Source organism: Danio aesculapii, chromosome 5, assembly GCF_903798145.1.
Source record: "Danio aesculapii chromosome 5, fDanAes4.1, whole genome shotgun sequence".
Taxonomy (NCBI): domain Eukaryota; kingdom Metazoa; phylum Chordata; class Actinopteri; order Cypriniformes; family Danionidae; genus Danio; species Danio aesculapii.
Genome location: NC_079439.1, coordinates 39479121 through 39506814, shown reverse-complemented (window position 1 = coordinate 39506814; position 27694 = coordinate 39479121). Strand labels below are relative to the sequence as shown.

Below are 27694 nucleotides of genomic sequence, written 5' to 3'. Positions count from 1 at the left end.
CTGCTCTTTATCAGACGCCGGTCCCAAGGGCCTGTTAAAAACCCTGGGGTTTGCAAATCGAGCACCGGCGCGGCAAAATTAAAGGGTCAAGTGATAGAAGGTGTCCTGCACCTGTGGATAAATCTGGCTGAATTCCACTCCCAATGGGACGTCAGAGTAGCAGATAAACACTAACTGAAGCGCTTAAGATAAAAAGCCAAGGATGTAGCCAATTGGCCAACAGGGACCTTTAAGAAACCGTTTATTGCCACGGATGGACAAAATGTTCACTACTTAGATTAAAAAAGTCAGATTTAGAGGTGCCTGACAGGTTCATTTATATCTCCGGATGCTTTATTTTCACAAGAACGGACATATATAGTGTCTGTAGGATGATAAAAAAAGAAGTTCAGTTCATTAAAACACGACTTATTGTAGGAAACACACTACAACCTGGAACCAGCAAGTGTCATTCACTGAAACATGACACGAGTTTATTCAAACTTTTAAGTATCCTCCACAAACTGATGTTTGTTTTAGGCATATTGGGTGTCAATAACATAAAATTCAAAAGTGTAATGGCTTGCGACAGACCCCTGCTGCGTGGCTTCATGTAAATATGAAAGGCTTAATAAGGAAAGTTATCCACCTGGGACTCTCAGAATACCAACAGCACCACGTGCAAAACAAACAAGCCCTCGAAACAGATGTCACATGTAAAACTAAATATAACGTGCCTTTGGTTGGGTCACACCTGGAAAACACAGGCAATTAGCCAAAGTAGCCTATGAAAGCCGCTCCAATCTAGGATCTATATATATTTGTGGCCACTGTGCAAATACATAGCGCAATGAAATGCCGATACTGCCATGACAGCTTTGATAACCAATGTGCTCATACAACGCCAGCAAGAGCTAAACTTGTCTTTCTGTGAATACATTACACTGAGGCTATTGTGATGTACAGTATGTGAGATTGTTATTATAAGCCACATTTGCATAGAGCTAAAAGTCTATAAACGTGCTCACACTGTTGTGCTTATTTGAGCTGGTAGTTTGAAGGCATGTGTGAGATTCAATCGTTTAACCTGCTAAGTGTCATTTAACTTATTCAAATATGTATAGTGACGAATCACCTAATGTGCCTCAGGATGAGTACAGGTTGGGTGACTATACACACCCCAATTGGGACAGTGGGCAAATTTCATGGTGGGCAGGCTGAGGAGGTCATGGTTTTAAGGCAAATTGATTTTGAAACCACCGTCCACTGTCATTTTCCATGTCAAATGAACACTGGTCTGGTCTTTCCTGACCAGTGAATCTGAAGTGGAGGCGCTAACCATTCAGGTTATTTGGAGGCTTTATTTGGATGAATTTACATTCAGGAACCTTGCACACATCCTTTTTTTTCAAAATGGCAAGAAAATAAAGGATTACTGAGCAAAGGAAGCAGAGACAGAGCCAAAACCATATATTTTGTTTACCTGTCCAAAGGCTATTCAAATACAACCTTTACTTTGAGCCTTGCAGTCCAACAAGATTTGTCACTTATTCTGAATATTGATGGATTGAGAAATTGAAGAACAGGTAACAAAGTTAATGTATAACTTGTCATGAGCTAAATTGCATTGGAAGCTAAAATATCTAAATCGCCTCAAATATATTATATTGAACTGATTAGAAAAGCAGATACATCTCAGACGTTCAAATGGTGTTCCCTACAAATACCATAAAAACATTACAAACCATCAAGTTTTAACCATTAGAGCCAGTACATTTTAAGGGTTTCTCCAAAGTCCTTCAAGCAGGTTCTTCGTTAAATAAACATATTTTAGTTGTAATTTAGTTTTAACATGTAACAAAGTACCAGATCATATGTGTAAAATTAACTGCCATTTAAACCATTACAACTTCTTTAACACTTCTATTTTTTTAATCAGCACAGCTGTAATGTCATGAAAAGACAACTTAAACTATAGCCAGATCTAGCTATATAGTACAAAAAAAGACTATGATCGAACCAAACTATTGTATTATAGTTTCATTTGAAATACCTCATTTGTTGACGCAGGTGATGATGGTGAATTAGTTTGTACAAACATATGCACATCGCTATGATCAGTTGCTCCCTTTACCTCATTCTCTCGGGTGTCATTTTGTTTGTGTCCATTTTGTTAGAGGATATCAACAGGGAGAATTAAGTGCGCAGCACATAGGTCCTTTTACATATTCATCAAAACTCACTCTCGACAGCGTGGACGGCTAATGTTCCTTATATTGCTGCAAAACTTTATGACGTGGCGTAATTTTGTCTGGCTATTGAATCGCGGCCAATCTCTTGAAAACGAGTGGAAGCACGAGCAACATATTGTATGCCGCAGTTCTCTTAATGGCCACCAGTGTCGTTAACAACAATAAATTTTCTATTCACTCACTGGCCACTTTATTAGGTACACCTTACCGGGTTGGACCCCCTTTTGCCTTCAGAACTGCCTTAATCATTGGTGGCATAGATTCAACAAGGTACTGGAAATGTTGCTCAGAGATTTTGGTCCATATTGACATGATCGCGTCACACAGTTGCTGCAGATTTGTCGGCTGCACATACATGATGCGAATCTCCTGTTCCACTAGATCCCAAGGGTGCTCTATTGGATTGAGTACTGGTGACTGTGGAGGCCATTTGAGTACGGTGAACTCATTGTCATGTTCAAGAAACCAGTCTGTGATGATTCGTGCTTTATGACATGGCGCGTTATCCTGCTGGAAGTAGCCATCAGAAGATGGGTACAAGGTATGGACATGGTCAGCAACAATACTCAGGTAAGCTGTGGTGTTGACACGATGCTCAATTGGTACAATTGGGCCAAAGTGTGCCAAGAAAATATCCCCCACACCATTACACCATCACCACCAGCCTGAATTGTTGATACAAGGCAGCGTGTATGGATCCATGCTTTCATGTTGTTGACACCAAATTTTGACCTTACCATCTGAACCAGCTGCTGTAGCCCATCTGACTCAAGGTTGGATGTGTTGTGCTTTCAGAGATGTTCTTCTGCATACCTCGGTTGTAACTAGTGGTTATTTGAGTAACTGTTGCCTTTCTATCAGCTTGAACTGCACAGATTTGCTGATCACAGAACACAGAACTGCTGATCATTGGATATTTTCTCTTTTTCGGACCATTCTCTGTAAATCCTATAGAGATGGTTGTGCGTTAAAATCCCAGTAGATCAACAGTTTCTGAAATACTCAGACCAGCCCGTCTGGCACCAACAACCATGCCACATTCAAAGTCACGTAAATAATCTTTCTTCCCCATTCTGATGCTCAGTTTAAACTGCAGCAGATAGTCTTGACCATGTCTACATGCCTAAATGCTTGTTGCTGATTGGCAGAAATTTGCGTAAATGAGCAGTTGGACAAGTGTACCCCATAAAGTGGCCGGGGAGTGTACAGTTGAAGTCAGAATTATTGGAATTATTAGTCACTCCCCCCCTGTTTTTTCCCCTCCAATTTCTGTTTAACAGAGAGAAGATTTTTTTCAACACTTTTCTAAACATAATATTTTTATTGACTAATTTCTAAAAACTGTTCTTTGCCACGATAACAGTACATAATAGCTTTTTTACTTGTCAAGGTATTATTCAGCTTAAAGTGCAGTTCAAAGGCTCAACTAGATTATGTTAAGTAGGCAAGTTAGGGTAATTAGGCAAGTCATTGTATAACGATGGTTTGTTCTGTAGACAATCGGAACATTTGCTTAACAGGGCTAATAATTTTGACCTTAAAATGGTTTAAAATAAATTAATAAAAACTGCTTTTATTCTAGCCTAAATAAAACAAATAAGATTTTCTCCAGAATATTTTTGTATTAGGAAATACAGTTAAAAAAATCCTTACTCTGTTAAACATCATTTGGGAAATATTTGAAAAAGAATAAAAAAATGAGGGCTAATACTTTTGACTTAAAATGTTTAGCATTTGAACATTACCTTATAGCACATTACATTTAATCTTATTTGTGATTAGTTATTTAACTATTATATTAAAAGGTGATGCCTTTTAAAGACTTTTGGAGCAAAGTATTAATTTAAATGCTTTTTGCTGACACCAGTTCACACTCTTTTTTTAAAGATATTGCCTGTTTTTTTTATACTTACAAAAGTAAATGTCCTGCAAATCCCTAATCTTACCCAATACCCAAACTTAACTGCCTTTATTACATTTAATATGAAGCAAATTAGTAGTTTTTTGAGGCAAAAATCATAGTGACTGGTTTGTGACTAGAGATATTTTTTCTTATAATAAAATGTGACTTGTTGATTTTTTTTACGAAGGTGGTTAAAAACACTAAATCATATTTCATGCTGTCTCAGTGTCTCATTGTACAGTTGACAAAAAATCTCCACCTGTGTGACAAAAGGCCATTTATTTTACCATGCGGTTAGAAATGACTTGATAAGAGAAACAACCACAAGAATACAATCTGTCATTCCAACACCGAGGTCACATACAACAACGTGCCTATCTCACCTGATAGCATCAGCCAGGTGTCAGAGAAAGCTGACGGGCGATAAGGTTACACTGCAACCCAAATTACGTTTTGTCAGAGCTGCTGTTACAATCTGTACATAAATACATGATTACTATCCAAAAGACAAATGTATCTTTTAGGTACATTTATAGATGCTGTAATTAATTGTATTATTTATGAAGAGAGCTCTTTGCAGTCTTAGATTAAATACAGTTTATGTTCAAATAATACAATTCATTAAATTAATTGAAGCTTGGGGCGACACGGTGGCTCAGTGGTTAGCACTGTTACCTCACAGCAAGAAGGTCACTGGTTTGAGTCCCGGCTGGGTCAGTTTCTGTGTGGAGTTTGCATGTTCTCCCCATGTTGGCGTGGGTTTCCTCCACAGTCTAAACACATGCGCTATAGGGGAATTGAACAAACTAAATTGTCCATAGTGTATGTGTGTGAATGAGTGTGTATAGATGTTTCCCAGTACTGGGTTGCAGCTGGAAGGTAAAACATATGCTAGATAAGTTGGCGGTTCAATCCGCTGTGGCGATACCTGATAAATAAAGAGACCAAGCCAAAGGGAAATGAATAAATACATTTATGCTGATGTTGTATGAATTTAAATGATTCAAGATTGCAACAACAAAATTTCCTCAAGAATTTGAAGTTGGAGGTTTTTGTATCAGCAAAGTGTTTATCTTGACTTGTGTTTGTTATTTAGTTTTTTTATGGTGTACAGTAGTGTAGTTTCCATATTCTTGAGTTCAGTTGTTTTTAAAAATAATAATTATAAGAAATTCAGTTAAAAAATTATAAAAGAACAACAAAATTAGCAATCTTTTTGTCAGCATTTTCTCTTAATTGTGTAAAATCAGTCAGAACAGTGGTTCTAAATAAATAAATAAAACACAAAAATCTTTTGGATTTCTTCACAAAAGTGTATCCTAATCTAGTTGTAAATAAAGTATAAGAAGGCAGTGCATGTTTTGATAAATATTGTAGTATATAGTGACATCACAATACTGTAATTTTTGTAAGTTTTGTAACTTTGTAATTTTGTTTTTAATGACATTTGAGAATTAATCAGTTTTTGACCACATAACTATTGTGATTTCTTTTAAATGAAAGAAATTAGCCCTTTATTAGCCCTGTTGTAGCTAATGATGCTAGGCCTACAACATATTTGAGAATTATTAAACAAATTTGAAAAAGTATATTTAGTAAATGAGTTACAATCAAATGATTTACCCACTTTAACATTCTGGCTGTTTAAACTGCCTTTAAACTGGCTGTTGGCAGTATTTGGGATTGAAACTCACTGAATTCTTGAACAATGACTCCCTCAAGTGGTCATATAATAACACTACTGTTTATTCCACTTAGAGGCCAATGAATACTGTACTTTAGGGTAGGCTTGAGTTAGTTTCTGCACATGGGTCAAAGTATACAAACATGATTTTAGATGTAGCACACAGAAATTAATTATACTGAACTCAACTGTTTACTTGTTTAAATGACTTGTGTAAAAAACAATGTTCCATGTTAAAATTCTACAACATATTCTAATGCAATTTATTCTAATAAAAATGTTCATTATATTATATTAGGCTATATTATATTATATTTTAATACATTTCAAATTATTTAAAAACTTCTTGTTGATAAAATGTGTAAAACATTGTTTGACAGATGGTAGCAAAGTATACACATTTAAAATTAAATACAGTATGCCTAGTATTTGAAGCCCCATTGTGATAATTAAACAGTCCGTATACAGTTCAAATGAAATTATTCTTGGTCTAAAAAGGCTGTTTATGTAAATATGCAAAAATAAATATGGTTTATTTTTTAAATAATGATACAAAATATATGTCCTTATTATTATAACGGTTACTTTGTTTATTATTAATTTATTGCTCAGAAACAATTAAATAATTGACATTAAATAAAAATATTATATAGCTACACTTTTTTGTTGCTTGAAAATCGTCTTCGACTCACATTAAATAAAATAATAATAATTTAAAAATAAAACTTAACAACTTGCCTAAAATCCTTAAAAGAACTGTTTAAAGTTTTAGTTTTTATTTTACTTGATCCCCAGAACACATGGTAATCATACAAATGATAATTTAAATATTTTACTTAGGAGGCTTTTATTGTTTTAAATTGTAGAGATGGACCAATCTGCTTATGCAACATATGCATTTGCTATGTAATTTTCCCAGTAATATCGAAACAGAAAACAAAGCGTCTTTCTCAAAGATACGCGCGGACAAAAGTATGTATAAAGCACATTCTGTTAGCATTCTGCACATTCTGTGAACGCGAGATCATATTGAAGAGATTGTCCCCAAACGCCCTGGCGGACAGACGAAAAGTTCCAGCACGTTCGTCGCTGTGTGAAGTGAAAGTAATATCCCCCGCCAGCCTCCGCCCCCAAATAGATCACTAAATGATTGACGTGCTCTTCAGCCAATCACGCGACAGAGGCGACTGCATTTCCTGCTCTCTCAACCAATCAGAAATAAGAAAACACTAAAAAACGCGAACTTCAACTTGTCAGCAAAACAGAGGGGGGAGGGGATCAACATATGGCAGTCATATTTTTGAAGCTGAAATAATGTGCTAGACCTTTTATTGTGTTGTTTACCTCGCAGAAGGTAATTGGGTTTAAATACTCTTTGCTTGGACATTTATACTAATGTATATATGTCAGCGGGCAGCATTTTGGGCATTTTACTGCTAAAATGTTGTGAGCTAGCATGCTAACATAACTGTACAGACGGTTAGCGAGCTGTTATATCAGACGGGGGGCTATATAAGCTTGCTTGCTATTAACTTTGACAGCATAAAAGCAGGTGAATACATGACTCGACTAAGAATGCAAGAAAAACATGTTCGTAATCCAACGGAACAGAAAAGCTGATGTGAATGTGCATTGGTAGTGCGCTGTGATGGGAAGGTCCCAGAAAGTTTGAGATTTCAGGAAACTGCAATGGCGTGAGGGGAGACAGTCATGACAGCAGGTCGAGGAAGCCATGATCCGATCACAACAACTCTCTCCAAATAACACCCCGCTATATACGAGTCACTGCATCACTTCTATTTAAAATAGGCTTTTTGCGTATAATATCACCGTTAACAGCGAGTCCTGCTAATTAGCTTATTTTTAAAGTTTATTCAGCATGCTCTGGACACTAAACATAGGCCTGCGCGAATGCATTTGTACATTCAACAGCAGAATAATTGTTTATTCACAGTTCTTTAGCTTGGGCTGATCTGCGTGAATGAACTCTTGATCGTTCATAGAGACGCGAATAATTACTGTAATTTTAAATATGGTGTGTAATTACATGTTAGAGGTCCTTTTCTTGATAAAAGTGTATTATTATCTTACCCGCTGCAATGTTTTACTTTTTACCGTCATTATTGGTGTCTTGTGATCCTGTCATTTTTTTTCCAGAAGTGCCACATGAGGGGCGTGTGCGAGCCCAGGAAGGGTCATTGTTATTCAAATAACACTGAAAGTTTTGGTCTACCGTGTTGTCTTTTTCTTCTTAGCAAAAACAACAACAACAATAAAGCAATGCTAGGAAATTAAGTAACTTATTAAGTCACAATGATACAATATAATTTATGTTTCATTTATGTGAGTTGGTGAGTTCATAATAGGCAAAAAACAATACTGATGATGATGTACTCACGTTGGGGGGGGGGGGGGGGGGGGGGGTAAAATGTTTATCTAATAATTAGTAATACAAATTTTATATAAGATATAGGTTTTACAGAGCTAATTAATTGCTTGTGTTTTCAGCAAACAATATGCTTAAGCAACTCATGCAAAGTAATATGGAACAATGCAGTGTTTTGTAATAATAATAATTATAGGAGTAAAATAATTCAAATTATTCTAAATTATTTGAAGCAGGGGGAAATGTATTAAATAAATCTAAACCCCAAACTATCAAAATTGTACTGCACACATTTCAGTATTATGACAGAACTTGGTTTCAGGTTGTTTATATGTAATGATGCAATAAGTCACAGCAGAGTGTAATGCAGTTTCTCCTGGTATATTGCTTTTTGTAGTAAAAGAGAACAGTGCATATTTTGATATATTATTAAAATGTTATTCATTTCTGAATAAATTATATTCACTAATATCAAATCTAATCTCAAATACATTTTAGTTTATTAATGGTCGTTGTGCTATAACTTACATTTTTATGAAGTTTTATTATCAATTTACAATTGTGAACCTTTTCATAAGATGTATTTGGCTTGAAAAGGCTGTCATTTGGGGTGCCAAACAATGTAGTCTGGGGATGACAAAACCCCATAGATTTATTTGCAACGGGTTCACTCTTATTTTTTTTCTTCATATTTTCTTATTTCTTCATATTTTCAGTTTATTGGTAAAGTTTGTGGCAATTATAATCTGATGATACTTTAACTTCTGATATTTACCTAATACTTTAAATATTTATATTAACCACAGACGTTTTACTCAAATATTGAAAAATAACGATAGGAAAAGCTTCATTTATATTATCTTCAAACTTTTGTCACTTCTTCCCACAGATTCTCAGCTGATAGATGGCCACCCCCAACGAGCCACCTGTTGGGATGTCCCATGCTGGTCCCTCACCGGGTGCTGGCCTGTCTCCGGGCCCCATTCTAGGACCGAGCCCTGGACCTGGCCCCTCTCCTGGCTCTGTACACAGCATGATGGGCCCCAGTCCAGGACCCCCGAGTGTCCCACATACAATGCAGGGCCAAGGAGCTGGAGACTATTCACAAGAGATGCACCCAATGCACAAGGTAGAGGACAATTCAAAAGACAGTTCGAAGACAATTCAACCAATTGCTTCTTTAAATGATTCACAATTTTGAAGCATTTAAAATAGAATTGAGTTAACTTTTTGTGGCCTTTTCCATCTTCCCAAATGTAGAGTTATTAAGTGTATTTCTACTTTTAGAACATTTTGTATTGACTTAAAACTTTAATATGAATCTGTCTGCCTATCGTTAAATAAGAAAGCTGCCAAAACAACTGAACTGTTGAAAAATTTATGCTTAATGATACTATTATGATTATAAGCATTACTTTTAAATGATCAGATCCCTTTTGGTACACCTATGTAACACTCTTAATTATTTACTTATGGTTTGAGGTATTTATGTTTCATTTCTTTTGGCTTATATTTTTGATTTTGTTTTCTTTAAATATTAGTTTTTCTTTTCTGTATTGATTTTTTCCCCCCCTTATGCTTTATAACATTTGTGTAACTAGCGGTTCAATGAATATGTATCATTTGTATTCAGGTCACACGATATCAGTCCAAATGAATGTTTTCTGTGTCCCCTGTAAACTAATGTGAATAATAATAATAAAAAAAAACTTAAAAATAAATATTTAAAAAAGCATTCAAAACAGCACGTTAGCGACACCTGGTGGTCAAAACTTTTTAAATGCAACAAAAACTCAGGCAAAAAACATATATGAATGCAATAGAATGAGAAGGGGTCTGGCTGCAGACTTGGTGCAGATGCAATTTGAGCTGCATGCAATCCTTTTGCATAGGCTCACCTAACCCCACCCGTAACCCTGCCCATCAAAGTGATGTCACTAGCTCCATTGAGTTCATTGTCTCTGACATTGCATCTCTGAGAGATGCAATCTCAGCTTGCATCATAAAGGCTGCATCCAGATACCATTGGATTTAATTGCTTGGTCAAACAGAATGTGAACTTTAAATTGAAATCATAACCTATAAATGCAAATAGCTTACAATCTAATATCCTTAACTGTCCCACTTTATATTAGGTGGCCTTCACTACTGTGTGCTTGGATCATGAAATAAATATACAATGCACTTACTGTGTTAATAATATATTGCAAAACACTTGTACTTGAGGTGAGATACGGGTAGGGATAGTGACATGTTGCGGTGTTATGGATAGGTTTAAGGGTGGGTTAAGGTGTAAGTGATGTTCAACAGTGTAATTACAGGAATTAATTACATGCAAGTATTTAATCAATCATATGTACAATGCAAAAACATGTATTTACACAAGTTCATTGTATCAAATGCTTAATTTCAGTGTAAGTACATATTAGTTAAGGCCACTTTGTATAAAGTGGGACACATTAAATAATAAGTGTCAGCGTAATATGCATTTTGACATTTTCAAGGTGTATATATAGTTGTTTAATTGTGGGCTCTGCTAAACAGACCAAAAAAAAAAAGACTTTGAACAACTATTAGCTATTATTCCATTATTGTCTCATTGAAACATCTTCAAACTCATAAAACTAATCTGAGATGAGACAAATGCTTTGAAACCTGTTCAGTCATTCACCACTGGAGGCGATCTAAATGATTCATGTGTGAGTTTTAGTATTACACAGATAACCTCCAGTGGCAAAGCATTACATTTTCAAAACAATTCGAAACAGTTATAACATTACAAAGCCTTGTTCACTAAAATCATGTGACCTAGCAAATACATGCTCTGAACCACTGATTCGAAACAAAATATTTATAAAGGTTTCGAAGCTACACGAAGCAGTGTGTTGAACTCAGCCATCACTAGCATGAGGTACAATTTAGTATTCAATTTAATTTAGTAAAAGTATTACTTTTTGCATTGATTTAAAAAAACTATCCAGATCATGTTCATTTTCATTCAAGTTCATTTTCCAGTGGTTGGTTTGATGTTGCTTGTTTGCCAGAAGTGTGTATTGTTTGCCTAATCTCCCATCTCTTTTCAGCCTATGGAGGGAATGCATGAAAAAGCAATGGCAGATGATATTCACTATGGCCAGATGAAGGGGGTGGGCATGAGATCGCTGCACAGTGGCATGGGTCCTCCACAGAGCCCTATGGATCAACACAGTCAAGGTACAATTACATATAATCCAAAGTATAATAATAAAGCACTCAGCGGTTATAATTTTACCCTGAATTATACTGTAGTTCAGCTCATCAAAAGAGCCTCTTATTCTGCTGCCACTGATGTCTCTGTGTCTGAGCCTCAGAGGACGCTGAAGCAATTATCTGACTGTTTATTTATTTATTTGCACACATATATTTAGGGGCTGCTTTTATGTTCCACCAATTATCCTCATATGCTCGTACAATACCTCTGATCTTTTGCACTCTCTCTATTGCCAAGGCAACCTTTTCATTCATCTGTTCCTTTGACAGTTGTGAATGCGTCTTTGAATGTTCATAATTAAGTATTCTGCAGTTAACAGTAATGAGTTGTTTAACCAAAATGTCATTTTTTGTTGATAGCAGCCTTAAAGTGGATTTACATTAGCAAAAATAGGTTGAAAGGGTCTATTGTCAATTTGATTAAAAAAAAATACATTTGGTTTGATTTAAACAAACAAAAGACAGGATGTGGTGACACAAAATGCAACAGAACTCTTCATGAGTTCATAATTGATAAAAAATTAATCACCGTACACACATATAGCATGTTCAACCCAACAGATAGCATTGCTTGGGTGTTTGGTAAATTAAATTAAAAAACATACCTACCAGTGGGTAGCACAATCGCCTCACAGCAAGAAGGTCGCTGGTTCGAGCCCTGGCTGGGTCAGTTAGCATTTTTGTGTGAAGTTTGCATGTTCTCCCTGTGTTCGCGTAGGTTTCCTCCTGGTGTTCCAGTTTCCCCCCACAGTCCAAATACATGCGCTATAGGTGAATTGAATAAGCTAAATTGGCTGTAGTGTACGAGTGTAAAAGAGTGTGTGTGTTTCCCAGTTTTAGGTTGCGGCTGGAAGGACATCCGCTGCATAAAACATATGCTGGATAAGTTGGCGGTTCATTCCACTGTGGCGACACCTGATTAATACAGGGACTAAGCTGAAGAAAAATTAATGAATAAACGTTATGTACAACAATTATATGTTCTAAAAGTTTTTTCCTTTGGGTTATGTCTTAAAAATGACACTGTTAACTGTAAGAAAATCAGGACTAAGTAGATAATTAAAAATTTTTTTGCAAAGAATTTCCTGATAGAGGGGATATGGAAATTTCAGGTTGTTTTTATATAATGATGGAATACGTCAGATAAGTCTGTAATGCATAGTTTCTCTTGGCAAATTCCTTTAATGGTTATAGATGTTTTTTTTTTTTTGTTTTTTAGGGGAAGTTTTGTTTTTTATGATTCAACAATGTTGTACATATTTCTTTATATTTATAATCAGGAAAAAAAACAGTTTTTCCATTAATTTAATAGATCAACTGGACCAAGAGAACTAAACTACAAGCATGAAAACCTTCTCAAACCAAACAGCTTTCTGTTGGTATATGCATCAAATTTGTGTGACCAACATGTACTGTTCATGAGCACATTTTCTGTGGGGAATATTTTTTCCTCTTTGTAAAGCTTCCATACCTTAAAGTAAAATGTCACCAAGTAGTGGTAATTAAGACTGCATCAATTAAAATTTGTGCACATAAAATCACAAAAAGCAAAAACTAGAGAATAGGAATGCGCTGACATTTTTTGGCCGATATCGATTACCGATAACTCTTAAGATTTGGAGGTCAATAACTGATATATTAGCCAAAAATATAAATATTTTAAAAATGTAATATTTAATACAGTGAACAATTGATTTTATTTTCAAAACCTAATAAAAGTTTGACCAAATGAACTGAAAACCAAAAAAGGAATAATTTCAAAATTGCAAGGTGATTATATAGACCTACTGTATATTCACCATTTCACATAAATCATTCATTCATTCCTTCATTCATTCATATTCTTTTCGACTTAGTCTGTTTATTAAACTGGGATCGCCAAAGCAGAATTAACCGCCAACTAATCCATCATGTTTTTAACGCAGCGGATGCCCTTCCAGCCGCAACTCATTACTGGGAAACTTATACACACTCAATCGCACACATACATACACTATGGACAATTTAGCCTACCCAATTCACCTGTACCGCATGTCTTTGGACTGTGGGGGAAACCGGAGCACCCGGAGGAAACCCACGCAAACGCAGGGAGAACATGCAAACTCCACACAGAAACCCCAACTGACCCAGCTGAGGCTCAAAAAAGCGTTTTGAGAGTTCAGAGCCACCGTACAAGCGAAAAGCTAAACACAGATAGGATTACTTTAGAAAATGCATCATAAATTCATCCCATTTGGCATTTTAGATTCTTTTGAACACATGTAGGTGCTGCTTGTTAATCAGACAACGCTTCTATGTTCATTCTTGATGTCAATTGTGGGAAAAATGATCGATGAAAGGTTTATGATAAACCGCTTTGAGTTTGAAACTTTAACTGCAGGCGCTATGTGATGTGTGAACACACAAAGCAGAGTCAGATTTGTCCTCGGAGTCAGATTTTGATACAGCACCTAAGCATTGAGCACAGATGACTTTATGGCAAACACAGTGCATAATATAGAGACAGAATGTGGTTGAGAACCCCTACGCTGAATTTAGTAACTGGCACACATCTCCCCTGCTGCTGTTTGGGCAGCAGTGAAAGTTCTGTCGGCTCACTATGTGTGTGCATGCGTGCTGATAGCCATCATGTGCGTGTGTTATAATCATTAAAAATATGCCGATCAAACTGAATACAATCTTACATCAACAACACATGGCAAACAACGCGTTGATAAGAACAAATAATCATATTAGATTACAAACAACCCAATGAGTTGTTTAGCACGTGTGCATCACTGCTATTATGTTTACACATCTAATATTTCTCCTGAGGCCAATTAAACACAAAATACTCAATGACAATCTACCAAACATATCTGCTATCATAAGGAGCTATTTTGTTATCAACGCACAGCAATTCTACAGAAAGAAAGGATGGACTTTGAAGGAATTATAAATGTGTGGAAAGTTTTGTTATAGTGCACTGGACAAGTCTGAACAAGTTCGACCCAGAATATCGGCCTAATTTTGACATCCAACCGATAATAATAATTTTTTTTTTTAAATCTATAGGCCGATATGGCCGCTGATAAATTGTGCATCCCTACTAGAGAATCAAAGCAACAGAAAAACAAACAACTGATAAATTTGACAGCACTTTGCTTCATTTTTACAGAATACATCTTTTCCTCTTTTGCTTTTCAGGATACCTGTCACCTCATCCCTCACCAATGAGCCAGGTGCCGGAGCATGTGAACAGCCCCATGTCAGGAGGAGGGCCGACCCCGCCACAAATGTCTCAGGGTCAGTCGCCCATAATGCCAATGGATCCGCAGGGGATGGGACAGCAGGCCAGGGGTCAGTCTGCCTTCAGCCCAGTCCAGCTACAGCAACTCAGGGCTCAGATCCTGGCGTACAAGATCCTGGGACGAGGCCAACCTCTGCCTGAAAACCTGCAGTTAGCTGTGCAGGGCAAGAGGAGCCTTCCCACCATGCAGCAGCAGCCCATGAACACCGGCCCCTTCAACAGACCTCCAGGTGAGTCTGAGGTTATTATTTGTATTCATTTTAAGTTGTGCAGTTTTATTTTGTATTTACAGGGCTTGAAATATATGTTTTTTTTTACTTGGTAGCACGGGTGCTCCCAACTTCAAAAATTTAGGAGCACCCTTAAAAAGGAATGAGCACCACTGCACATTGTATATTAAGGGATTTATTGTATTTTAAAACATCATCAATCAGGACCAACCAAAACCAGAAACAACTATCTAACCAATTCTGGAATGACTTGATATTCGAGCAATAATTCCTAAATGAATGTCTAATAATTATGGAATAATAATCATGACGAAGATGACAATAATGTTAACAATGAATTACATTTCTCATTATCATGTTGCCTTGAATGTGCTAGAATGTGAGTTATCTGCAATAAAAGGTCTTACTGTTACATTATGAAAAATAAATCTCCCAAATATATTATGAGGTCGCATAGATAAAATTTTGGGTGCATATGCAACCAAAATGGTCACAATTTCGAGCCCTGATTTATTATTTTATCATGCTTAAAATCCCCATAAAATCAAAAGTCAAGTTTTTTTGGGCTTTTATCATGAACATGTTAGGATTAAGTCTTTCTATAAGCTAGTGTGCCCCAAAACAATGACAGAATTTGTGGTTAGAAGATATATGCGTAAAGAGCTTATTGTCTCTTCTGCCAATATGAATCAGAGATTTTAGGCTATTTTTACACCACAACGATGGAGCCAAAAATGAAAATAAAAAATAAAAGTTGTTCCCTTGAATTTTGAAAGTTTCACAGCAGTGTTTTTAAAAAGATTAGCATTTACACATATCTGAGAAAATGGCCAGAAAATGTCTCCTAGTTAGTTTACAGTACAACGTGCTCTCGGCGGCTTGGTGCTTATGTCTTTTTAGAATTTGCTTTATGGCTGATTTGTTTCAGCACAGATATTGCAATATGCACATCTACAATAGTCACATCGTAAGACATGTAATTTTGAGTCTGTATTGTAGTTGACCAGAAGCTTCAGAATTGTATCTAATTACTGTATTTATACTGTATTTATACGGATGAACCGTGATCCTTTACACCCCTAGTTATTTCACTTACTGGCAGATAATTGTACTTGTTTTAAGGAAAAACTCTTATTTTGTCATATTTCTTCTGAAGTTGAAAACAAAACAATATTTTTTTACTTGATTTGGACTAGAAATGAGACAAAGCCAAATAAGAAAAGCATTTTTTAACATTACTTTTTTGCATTGTGATTATTAAAATTTTGTACCTAAATACTGTTACACTCTCAGAAATAAAGGTACGTGAGTTGTCACTGGGGTGGTACCTTTTTTAAAAGGTACACATTTGCACTTGAAGGGTCCATATTGGTACCTCAAAAGTATATATTAGTACCTAAAAAATTTAAGAGGAACACTTTTTAGGTACTTATATGTACCCTTGAGGTCTTAATATGGATGTTTTAGGGACAAAAATAAAGTATTGCAATATTAGATTTTTCCAATACGGTCCAGCCCTAGTTTGCCTGTATGTATAATGTGTCTCCACTATTAGTTGTAATGTGAAGTAAATCCAAGTAAATCCAAACTTTACTAATGAAGAACACTTGAGCAACAACACTACCATGTACTCTGGCATTGTTGTGTATGTTTGTTGTGCCTGCCTTTAATCACCATCATCATCATTTTTAAAAGACTTGTTTTTTTAGGGTTTACACAGATGCAACAATGGCGGCGTTTTCAGAAATGCATAAAAAAATGCATAAAAAGTGTTCAGTTTTTGGCTTTAAAAGCCCCTATTATGCATTAAAAAATATCATATTTTGGTTTTGGGGGTCTCCAACAACAGTCTGATATGCATTCAAGGTCAAAAACACTTTCATTGTCTTATAATATGCATTTATTTTTACTTAATTGTCCCAACGACTCCCATATGACTTGTTCAGTGATTTTGTTCCCAAACCCCTCCTTAGCGTGATGCTAATTTGTGCTGATTGGATCGATGACCCAGTCAGTTGCGACTGGTCGACTGGTTCAGTGCGAGAGAGAGCCAAAGTGCATGCAGAGTGTATTCATGGGCCCAGTGCATTTAGCTCTAAGTAAAAACAATGACACACATTCAGTATTAATCCACACAGTAGCAAAAGCTGAACTGTTTTGAAAAATGACCACCGGACTTGTGTAGGAACAGTTGACAGTGACCATAGCAATGACAAATGGCAGAGGATTGCAAGCTCACAAACGCGGCACGTGTTGCTTTTTCAACATGGTTTTAGATGCGATATGAAAATATAAAGAGTTAACCAGGTATAGTACAAGACGCGTGGAGTGATTACAAGTAACAAAACACGATTAAATACATATTTTGCTAGCTAGAGAAAACAAGGGGGCAGCCATTTTAATCACACTCACTTACACTTGTGAACTGGAAGAAGAAACTGATCCATGAACTGTGTACTGACAAAGTTCCTGTCAAGCTCTGGCAAAGTCTCGTACATCAATAGTCTTTTCTGGTTCTTCCTTTAACAAATGGCCGACGAGCCCCCGGTTGCAGGGTGGACTATTGCATTAATCACTAGAACGTTCACTTATTAATGTTCAATCATCTTCAGTCATTATCAGTCCCACACATATCTGCACTCTGCTAGTTTTTGAAGGGAAAGGTGCGTTCACGTTTACCAGATATGGCACTTCAGATTTGGTATTGTTTCGTGTCAATGTCAATATGTACAGGCAAAAGATCAGGACGAACGACGAATCATTTAAATGACTCTGAATCAAATCTTTTATTTAAAAATTGATATTTTTAAACAAGGTGCACTTTCAGATTTAAACATCAGCTGGATAGTTTTCATTCACTTAGAGCTGTGTTGCACACTGCATGCAAGGTAATTTTCAAAAACCCATAAAGGTGACTCTTTAATGGTATTCTGCACTCTGTATTCTCATCATGCTTTCTGTCCAGTCATATAAAATCTGAATTTGAAGTTTCCTACCCACTACATTTAAACTAGATGCTAAAGCTGCATCTGAATTTGGTCACATATTCACACAATTAAAATGTTTTCTATGGTGAATGGCACATTATAGGAACACATGATTAAGCTGATGTAAATATGCTTTCCATTGTGGTGAATGAAATCTAGTTTAGCATTAGTGTCACTCAAATGGCTAAAGGGCACATACGCAGTCTGCCTCGGTCCAGTAACATGATAGCACGAGCGGATCATATGCATGGGTCAGTGCAGAGCACAAAGCGTATCGAACTCATTTGAATTCTTCACGGAATGCTATATTTTAAAAAACCTATGGAGGAGATTAGGAGAAGAAAAGGTTAGATAGGCTTGGCATTGCTATTAGACTGTGGTTGTCAAAAGATGTTAAATGCAGCTTTACTGAGCTCAGTGGCTCTGGCTGAGCTGTGATATAAACAAAACGCTACTGGCTATTAAAAATTATATACAAGGAGCTCTACAATATATCTATTTTCATGTTTTTGCTGAATTTACATCAACATACCGAATAACTGCACGTTTCAAACCATGATACTTTTATAGTGGCTATAAGAATATTTATATTATGCTAGATTTTTACCACACTCTTTTTTTCTAGGTATGCCAATGCCTCATGGAGGGCCTGCAAGTGGCCAGTGTCTTTCTCCAGCCATGCAGACTCATACTCAGAGCTCTGGGCCAAAACAATGGCCTGAAGGTACTGTATGTGTGGGCTGTATTTAATCTTTAGCTGTGGCTAGTGGTGAAGAGAGTACTGAAAATCATACTCAAGTTAAAGTACCATTACTTGCCTAAACATGTAGTGAGTATTATACTATAAAAAGCTGATGCATTTCACATTTAATTTGTGCATATGTGTGTAAACTTTTTTTGCAGTTAATTGCGATTAATCACATTTAAAAGACTGAAACTTGTAATTTTGGCTATTCACATCTAAAACTAATGTAAACGCAAGACAAAAAACATAAATATAATTTTTTATAAAAATTTTTGATTAACTTGTAACACAGATTTCTTCATGCAAACAACACACCCACAATAAACCAGCAAGATCCTGGCTTGACAGCCATATTTATTACAGAAATAAAAACACAGGCATGTTAATGCCATTTTAATTTCAAAACAATCAATGCCAATAAAGAAAAAATGGATTTCTATGTTGGATTCTAAGTGGTTTGCAAAAAAAAAAGCCAAAATACAGGCATTGCAAATATGGAAATTGGAAAATTATAATAATAATAAAGTATTAAATGCAAACAAGTTGTGTTGCTGATAGTTGAGAACATTGATTATAAAGTAGAAACAATTTTGCTTAGTCCTCCTTAACATTCAGCCAGTTGCTAAGACAGTCCAGTCTGTTGACATTATCGGGGAACAATGTGGCTCTTTTCTTTTGAATGATGTGAGCTGAGAGTGAGAACAGTCTCTCGCAAGCAGAATCACCGAATCAGCATATGCATTTCGGTGCCTAATTTTGTTGCCACTGGTGCTGCAAAAAGGACGTAAGAAGCATCAAGCGGTACGCGTTGTGTCACACCAAAGACTAATTCTTACAGGGACTTTGGTCACACCATCTCTAAACAATTAAACAACTTTGAGGGAAACGGACGGCGAAATCGGTGATGTTTAGGCATTTGTTCTTGTTGCTAGGAAACGCACGCACACACACACACACACACACACACACACACACACACACACACACACACACACACACACACACACACACAACGCATGCAGGACAGCACAGGCGACTCCCTTCAGATTCAAGATGCATGATCGCGTTCATCAAATTTGCTTAAACTGAGCATTCTAAAGTATGACTATATTTAACAAGGATTCTGACACAGCAACGTGAAGCAGACACTTTTCCAAGTTTCACTGAGTACATTTACATGGACACCAATACTCCGATTTTAATATGATTAAGATAATACTCTTATTAAAAGTCTACCATGTAAACAGCGATTTTTGATTACCTTAAAGGACCACCGAGTCACGAAATGCGGAGGTTTTTTCCAGTCGGCATGTGGTATCAAATTCCATTAAAACAAAAGTTGAAAGATTAAAAATGAAACATACGAAATTAGATGAAACTCTGGAGGAGACGCTGGATAGCCTGGTAATGCGACATTAATTGTTTTATACTGAAACTTTTAACGCACATCATATTGACGTCAAATTCTGACATTTATTCATCAAGTATGGCAACCAAAATTCAACATCTGACAGACGTCATAAGTGGGTGTTGGACATTGACGTCAACCCGATTTTCATTTCCAAAAAAAAAATAATTCAACGTCCATGACGTAACGGTACAGCTTCAATCTTGACGTCATGTGCCTGCTGGGTGTTTAAGGCCATTTCGGTCTTCATACAGAGTTAACATCCGTCATCTTCTCATCAGTGACATGCATCTAAGCAGTCTCTGAGTCATTGTGTGTAAAGATTTTTGATGTCTTCTTGGACACTTTTAATGCTTCCAAACAGTTTGCTGCAGTTATAAATCTCCCATGTCTTGAGGTAGTTCAGTACTATACAAATTACTTTTTTTATGTACGATTTGATTGGACAGGAATTACAGGACGGATTTTTCGAATCCATATAGACAAGAAAAAAATAAAGTAGTGACTGCAGGTTGAAGGAAAGTAGTGAAGTATAAATACCAATACTGCACTTAAAATGTACTCCCGGGGGACAGTAATTTACAGTAATTTGAGTATTTATAATTTGTTACTCTACACCACTGGTTGTGGCATCTGTACATTACTTTCTAGAACTACATTCTTTACCCTTGACAGCAGACGTTTTGTGTGTGTATGAGGAGGAGTAGTAATCTTTTTACATTTTTTTAAATTTAATATTTATAGATTTTATTTCAGTCAACAAAAAAAGTTAATGGCCTAATCAACACTAAAACATGCACACACACACACACACACACACACACACACACACACACACACACACACATATATATATATATATAAATAAATACACACACACACACTCACACACACACTTTAGGCTGTAAATCATTATTATATAGTCTACAATCCCAGATGTTCATTTATTTTTTTCAATTCTGATGAAGCCTGAACAACCACATTTAGACGCTATTGGAAAATTTCTGTATACATGGCAATCGGCTTATCTAGAGTAAGCCATTTAAGTAACAGTAACACATTTATGCTCTAATCTGCTCAGTTCATGCCATTTATTGTTCTGTATGGTAATTAAATCAAGACAGATTCATTTATATAAATGGCAGACACGATGAATCAGAACTGTAAGGCAGTAACCTTTCTGAGAATGAGATATTTGCAGTGGTTTTATCCATCTATACATTGATTTTCATTTATGTTTGTATGTAATGCAATTATAACAAAGTTTAAACTCACTCAAGAAGTAGACAGGAATTGGAAAGATTAAATTAAGTTTAATTAGAAAATAAGAACAAACAGCTCGCCATGGATGACCGCCTCCTGGTACGTTCGTAGTTTAGATGCATTCAAGTGACTTTCATCCTTCGGCACAAGGTAACATTGTACATACTTTTGAAAAATGACAAGAAAATACAGCAGGGTTTGTTAACTCTGCTGAAAGAAAACAATCGACCAAGGATTCAATTGTGTTGACTTTTGAGTTGAGTTGATTTTGGATCCATGAGTTCTGTCTATTGATTTATGTGTGTAAGGAATAATCACGAGATTGCCATTAGGGATGTGAACCTTCACAGGTCTAACGGTTCGGTTATAATTATCATGCCATCAATTCGGTTCAGTTCGATATCTCGGTGCATCACGGTGCGTTGAATAGGCTTTCCATAAACAATTTGATATTTACTTAGCAACACAATAATTCTTGTATTAAAATGTATAATTTATTAGTATATTTATATTTATGTATTATTTGTAATACAATTGCGTCATTTAACACAAGCAGTCAGAAATATGTACTGTACCTTTATTTGATCTGCTCAAAGAAAACATTCTTTTTGAATGTATCAAACAAAACTAAAGTACATGCACAGAAGACTACATCAGTATTTATAGCTAATAAACAAATATAAATATTCAATTCAATTCACCTTTATTTGTATAGCGCTTATACAATGTAGATTGTGTCAAAGCAGCTTCACATAAAAGGTCATAGTAAATTGGAACAGTGTAGTTCAGTTTGTAGTGTTTAAGTTCAGTTCAGTTTAGCTCAGTTCAGTGTGGTTTAATAATCACTACTGAGAGTCCAAACACTGAAGAGCAAATCCAACAACAGGCGACAGCGGAGAGGGAAAAAAACCTTCACTAAATGGCGTAAGTGAAGAAAAAAGACCTTGAGAGAAGCCAGGTTCAGTTGGGCACGATCATTTTAATTTCTCCGCTGGCCAAACGTCTTGTGCAGAGCTGCAGTCTCAGTGGCGGAGGCTGGAGTCTGTCTGTGGAGCGTCACAGGAATCAGTCTCGTGTTCTCCACTCTTCCATGACCACCACAGTAGCTGCTCAGGATACGGCCTGGTCCAGGATATGGAAACCTTGGGATCATCATGTCATTGAGCGAGTTCTTAAACGCCTATAATTGATCACACACTCAACAGAAAAGGCTTCGATTGATGGTCAGCGCGGCTCTGGCGCTGTTCAGCTGATCCATTGTAGACTGCGACGTGGTGGAGAAAACTCACTCTGCAGACACTCAAGTCTGGATCCGCAAGTACTGTTATTGTTGTAACAGCCAATAGGTGATAAAACGTTACCTCACAAAACTGCCAGCAGGTCAAAGGGGCCACAGAGAGTGAGAGAGAGAGAGTTTACAGCTTTTATTTTTAAGATTTAGATATACTTCCCTGTCTCAGGGTGTCCGCGGGGTCTAAAAAAGTATTAAAAGTTGATAAACCAATGTAGAGAAATTTAAGGCCCTCAAAAATGATTAAAGTCTTAAATGCTATTTTGCAAGGTATTAAATGTTATATCATTTTTGATTATGCAATGTATGCTAAAGTATGCCTGAATTAAATCTGCTAATATCAGGATGCTGTGTTTATGAAATCCTACTAGATTTGATGGAAAGAGTCTAAAGGTCTTAAAAGGTATTTAATTTCACATTCTGATTCCTGTATATACCCTGTGTCAGTGAAAGACTGTCCAGCAAACTTACAAAAAGTAAATTGTGCACAGTTATCTTCTTTTTAAGTAGTTGGAGTGTTTTAATTACTCGTGGTCTCCTCCCTCGCCATAAGCTACCGATTTATAATGCATGTGATAAATGACGCCGGTACATAAAAACGGTTATAATTATTACTGAACCGATATCGAATTCTTTGTGTGTGCATCACTGTGCATTGAAGAAACAATTAATTTTGACACCCCTAATTGCCGGAAGGATTGATAAATGTATGGTTTTTAAATGTATGAAGAATTGAAGGATTTTAAATATAAGATGTGGACTGTGGAGGCAAAGAACCACTTGACACAAAGTGCTTTTAAAATCCTTTAATAAACAGCAATCCATTAATTATCCTGCGTATTCTATGGTCAGTTGTTAAATTATAAAGAGTAAACTAGTTTTAACCAAATTAGTCAGTTATGAAATGTTACATCTATTAGCCACTGCACTAAATCAGTACTAAATTGCTTGTGTGCATCTAAATGACTCGGGCATATCTAATCGCTAGGGCCAGACAGAATCTGCTGAATTTTTTTACTTTTTGTGCTGAGAATTTTGTAAAAATATCTGCGGATTTATGCGGAATGATTTTAGGATTATCATAACTACAAACTTAATTTATTAAATAAATAATAATACATTTTTAACTTTTATTTAATGTTTACAATGCAAATCCAATTAGATCCACTTATTTGGTAAACAAAGCAAGTCTCTCATATAATATCTACTAAAAGACAGAACATATTACTTACAAACTGTATTGTCAAGTCAAGTCAAACTTTATTTTCATTCCACTGCATGTGTGGACATACAGAGGAACCAAATGTCATGTCTCGCAGGACAACGGTGCTACAGATTAATCATGAATACAAACACAACACTGGAGCTATTTTAAAAAACCTATGCATAACTAACATATACTATAAAATAAATAGAAGCTGTTGAGTGGTCTGACAGAGTAATTGTAAATAAATCATATGAACATATTAGTATTATTATTATTATTATATCACAATAATATTAGTGAAATTAATTTAAAAACTGAATCAATATACATTTACACAATTAAATACATAGACTCGATGAACTAAAAATCTGCGGATTACTGCGTGCGCAGATTCCATGTGGGCCTGCTAATAGCTTATATATCATGTTAGCAAATATTTTGGAGCATGTTTGTAAGTTAATCCTCATCGGCTCCCTGATAAAGCACTTGTTGGTGTCCTCGAGATCACACAGAGGATTGAAGGCTCTGGCAACTGTCACTGAGTTACTGTGGTTACTACTAATGTTTGAGGCATGTGCATTTAGTTCGAAATGGGATCAAATTTGACTGGAACTACCATCAATCAAAATCAAGAATTTCAACTGACCATGGGATAAGATAAGATAAGATATATAATGTTGTATATAATTCTGTATTGTAGATCAGTGATAACTTTTATATTTCTGACTGATATGTCCTCAACTCAGAAACTAATGTTATTTTGCTTTTCTTAGTTAGATTTTTAAATATTTTTTTATTCCAAATATTAAAAAGCATTTTCCAGATGAGCAAAACATTTGGTCTTGTTTTTGAAAATAATGTGTACAAGTAAAGTGAGTTTTTCCTTAAAACAAGTAAATAATCTGCAAATGGGGTAAGCAAAATAATCATATATCTAAAGGAGAAATAAGATCCTTTTGCTTATCCCATTGGCAGATTGTTTTGCTTGTTTTAAGGAAAAACACTTAACTTTGGCATATTATTTCTTAAAACAAGACTTGTCTAGAAAAAGCTTCTTTATTTAAGCTTTTTATTGATAATCGGACTAGAAACAAGACAAGTAATCTAACAAAGAAAAGCATTTGTTTATGTGCGTTCAACTTGCAAGTTTCATTTATCTGACATGACGCAAACGCTCCAGAGGTGATGTTCGTTAGCACTCATGCCACCAGCCACCCACCGCTCCATTAGCTACAGCAATACTGTCTTCTATTCGCTCCAGATACTGCTCCAATATGAACCAACTCAGATATTTTTGTGCAAGGTCAAAACTCCCCATACGAGTGAAACTTTGAAAAGAATAAAACTTTTAAACAAAATGCCAAGGGGCAGAAGTTAAATCACCTCGCTAATATGCTTTCAAATGACAGTGAATTAATTCATGGATTGCTAGATCTCCACGGGAAAGTCAGCGAAGTTCAGACAAATTAAAGATCATTGTTCATCTTTTCAAGTGAACTTGATTGGCGAGTCAGTCTGGTTTAATTTTAATTATGCTGCTTATTGGTTATAATTTTGCAAGATGATATTCAACACCTCAGGTCAATTGACATTTCAGTGCTTTTTAAAATATGCCCTAATAGCAGCTTCAGCAAATGATTGATTGTCCCCAGCCAGAAATCGAGATCCACAGACCTTTTTTTTTTAATGATTTATTCTGAACATTCTGTATCATCTCTCGGGTGCACGCTCTAATTTATGGACTGGATGCCCTTTACGAAGTGTCTTTAAATGCATTGAACTTGATTTGAAATGGGTTGTTTAAATCCTTGTAAAGATTTTTTTTATTTCAGAAGTGGACGTCAGTTCACACTATGCTTTGAACTGTCTAAACCTGTCAACAGCTTTGATGATCTCTTTTGAGGATGATCAAACATCCAAACAACAATGGGCTTCTGAAATATAAATCACACCACTTATGCCGTTTCGTAGTGTTACGTTAGGTTGATGGTATTAACAAAAGCCTTATGTTTCACTGGGAGATTTTGCATCCAGAAGCATTTTTGACAGGCTTGACATTTGGAAAAGTCTCACAAGATGTTTGCAAAGTGCATCTCCTTTATTTTCAGGTCAAGGTGCAGAGACCTCCAGTACACCACAGAAGCTGTTGGTCTCGGCTCCCAGCGGCAGACCCTCTCCAGCTCCCCCGCTGGCCCCTACTGGGACACAACCTGTTCCCAGCACCTCCCTCACCTCCCAGCCCCAACCTCAACCACCGGCAGGACCTGGGCAGCCTTCCCTCATTATCCAGCTCCAGCAGAAACAGAATCGTGTCACCCCCATTCAGAAGCCTCAGGGTCTGGACCCCGTCGAACTCTTGCAAGAAAGGGAATACCGGTATGTAATGAGTAATTAAATTCCGCTTATACTGGCCTATACTGGCTAAATGTCATGACTTTTATTTTCTTTTTGCTGTGATGTTTCCTGAGGTGTTCTTTTGATTGAAAAATGTTTATTAATTTTCCATCATGTTTTTTTTGTCATGTGATTAAACTCCTCATTAAAATTGTACATTAAGGAAACTCCTCACTACATTCAAAATAATTATAACACCATTCTGTCACAGATGTTCTGTATATGATTTATGTGGAATCAAACAGACTTTTAGTAAAATTATGAGTCCATTATAAGAAGATATGAATTTATGATGTCCAAAGGAGCTAAGTGAATAGTTAATTCAGAGTTGATGCTATCCATATGAAAAATACTGTATTATTAATAGTAAATACTAAAGTAATGGTCTTGATCTCATCTGTTGGGGTGGTAATTCCATGGTTGCTTTGATAATACAATGAATATAATAATATAACGAAATTACCCATAAATTATGGGTATATTATAGTACACCACAGTTTAATGTAGTAGAAGCTGTTGTTAAAAACAGTTCAGTTCAATGTAGTTAATACTGCATAAGCTGCAGAATTTACTAGCATTTCATTATAGTAAAACACTACATGTAATGAGTAATTAAATTCCACTATGCTTCCATTGGTGTTCTGCAAAATTCATCAAAAAAATTTGTAAATACTATAATATATACAGTATAATACACTTTGCAATAGTAAAACACTATCTATCTATCTATCTATCTATCTATCTATCTATCTATCTATCTATCTATCTATCTGTCTGTCTGTCTGTCTGTCTGTCTGTCTGTCTGTCTGTCTGTCTGTCTGTCTGTCTGTCTGTCTGTCTGTCTGTCTGTCTGTCTGTCTGTCTGTCTGTCTGTCTGTCTATCTATCTATCTATCTATCTATCTATCTATCTATCTATCTATCCTTCCATCAACTGGATATCTATCTATCTATCCTTCCTTCCATCAACTGGATATCTATCTATCTATCTATCTATCTATCTATCTATCTATCTATCTATCTATCTATCTATCTATCTATCTATCTGTCTGTCTGTCTGTCTGTCTGTCTGTCTGTCTGTCTGTCTGTCTGTCTGTCTGTCTGTCTGTCTGTCTGTCTGTCTGTCTGTCTGTCTGTCTGTCTGTCTGTCTGTCTGTCTGTCTGTCTGTCCGTCCGTCCGTCCGTCCGTCCGTCCGTCCGTCCATCCGTCTGTCGTCACAAATATACCACATATTTGATATGCAATGGTGCATTAGACCAGTGTTTGATTGGCTGTCATGACTTGACTTATTTCATTTGTAGTACATTCAAAGGAAAGGAAACATGAAGTAATTTTTTATCTATTTTTACATTATGCTGTATGACATCAGACCAGTGTAGAGTAGAGACTATAAATCTTAAAACTGCTCAAGGAAAACAATCCGCCTT

General features: G+C 36.1%; 1 protein-coding gene across 1 annotated transcript in view; it reads left to right on the top strand.

Annotated features, from left to right (window-relative positions):
- The first annotated feature begins 7081 nt into the window (after positions 1-7081).
- Positions 7082-27694, top strand: part of smarca2 (SWI/SNF related, matrix associated, actin dependent regulator of chromatin, subfamily a, member 2) — a 104334-nt gene continuing 83721 nt past the window's right edge. Inside the window, exons 1-6 of the mRNA XM_056458159.1 lie at positions 7082-7172; positions 9094-9333; positions 11288-11417; positions 14640-14972; positions 18585-18683; positions 25982-26249. Of these exons, the coding sequence (XP_056314134.1) occupies positions 9109-9333; positions 11288-11417; positions 14640-14972; positions 18585-18683; positions 25982-26249 (1055 nt within the window). The 5' untranslated portion in view covers positions 7082-7172; positions 9094-9108. The remainder of the gene's footprint in view (positions 7173-9093; positions 9334-11287; positions 11418-14639; positions 14973-18584; positions 18684-25981; positions 26250-27694) is intronic.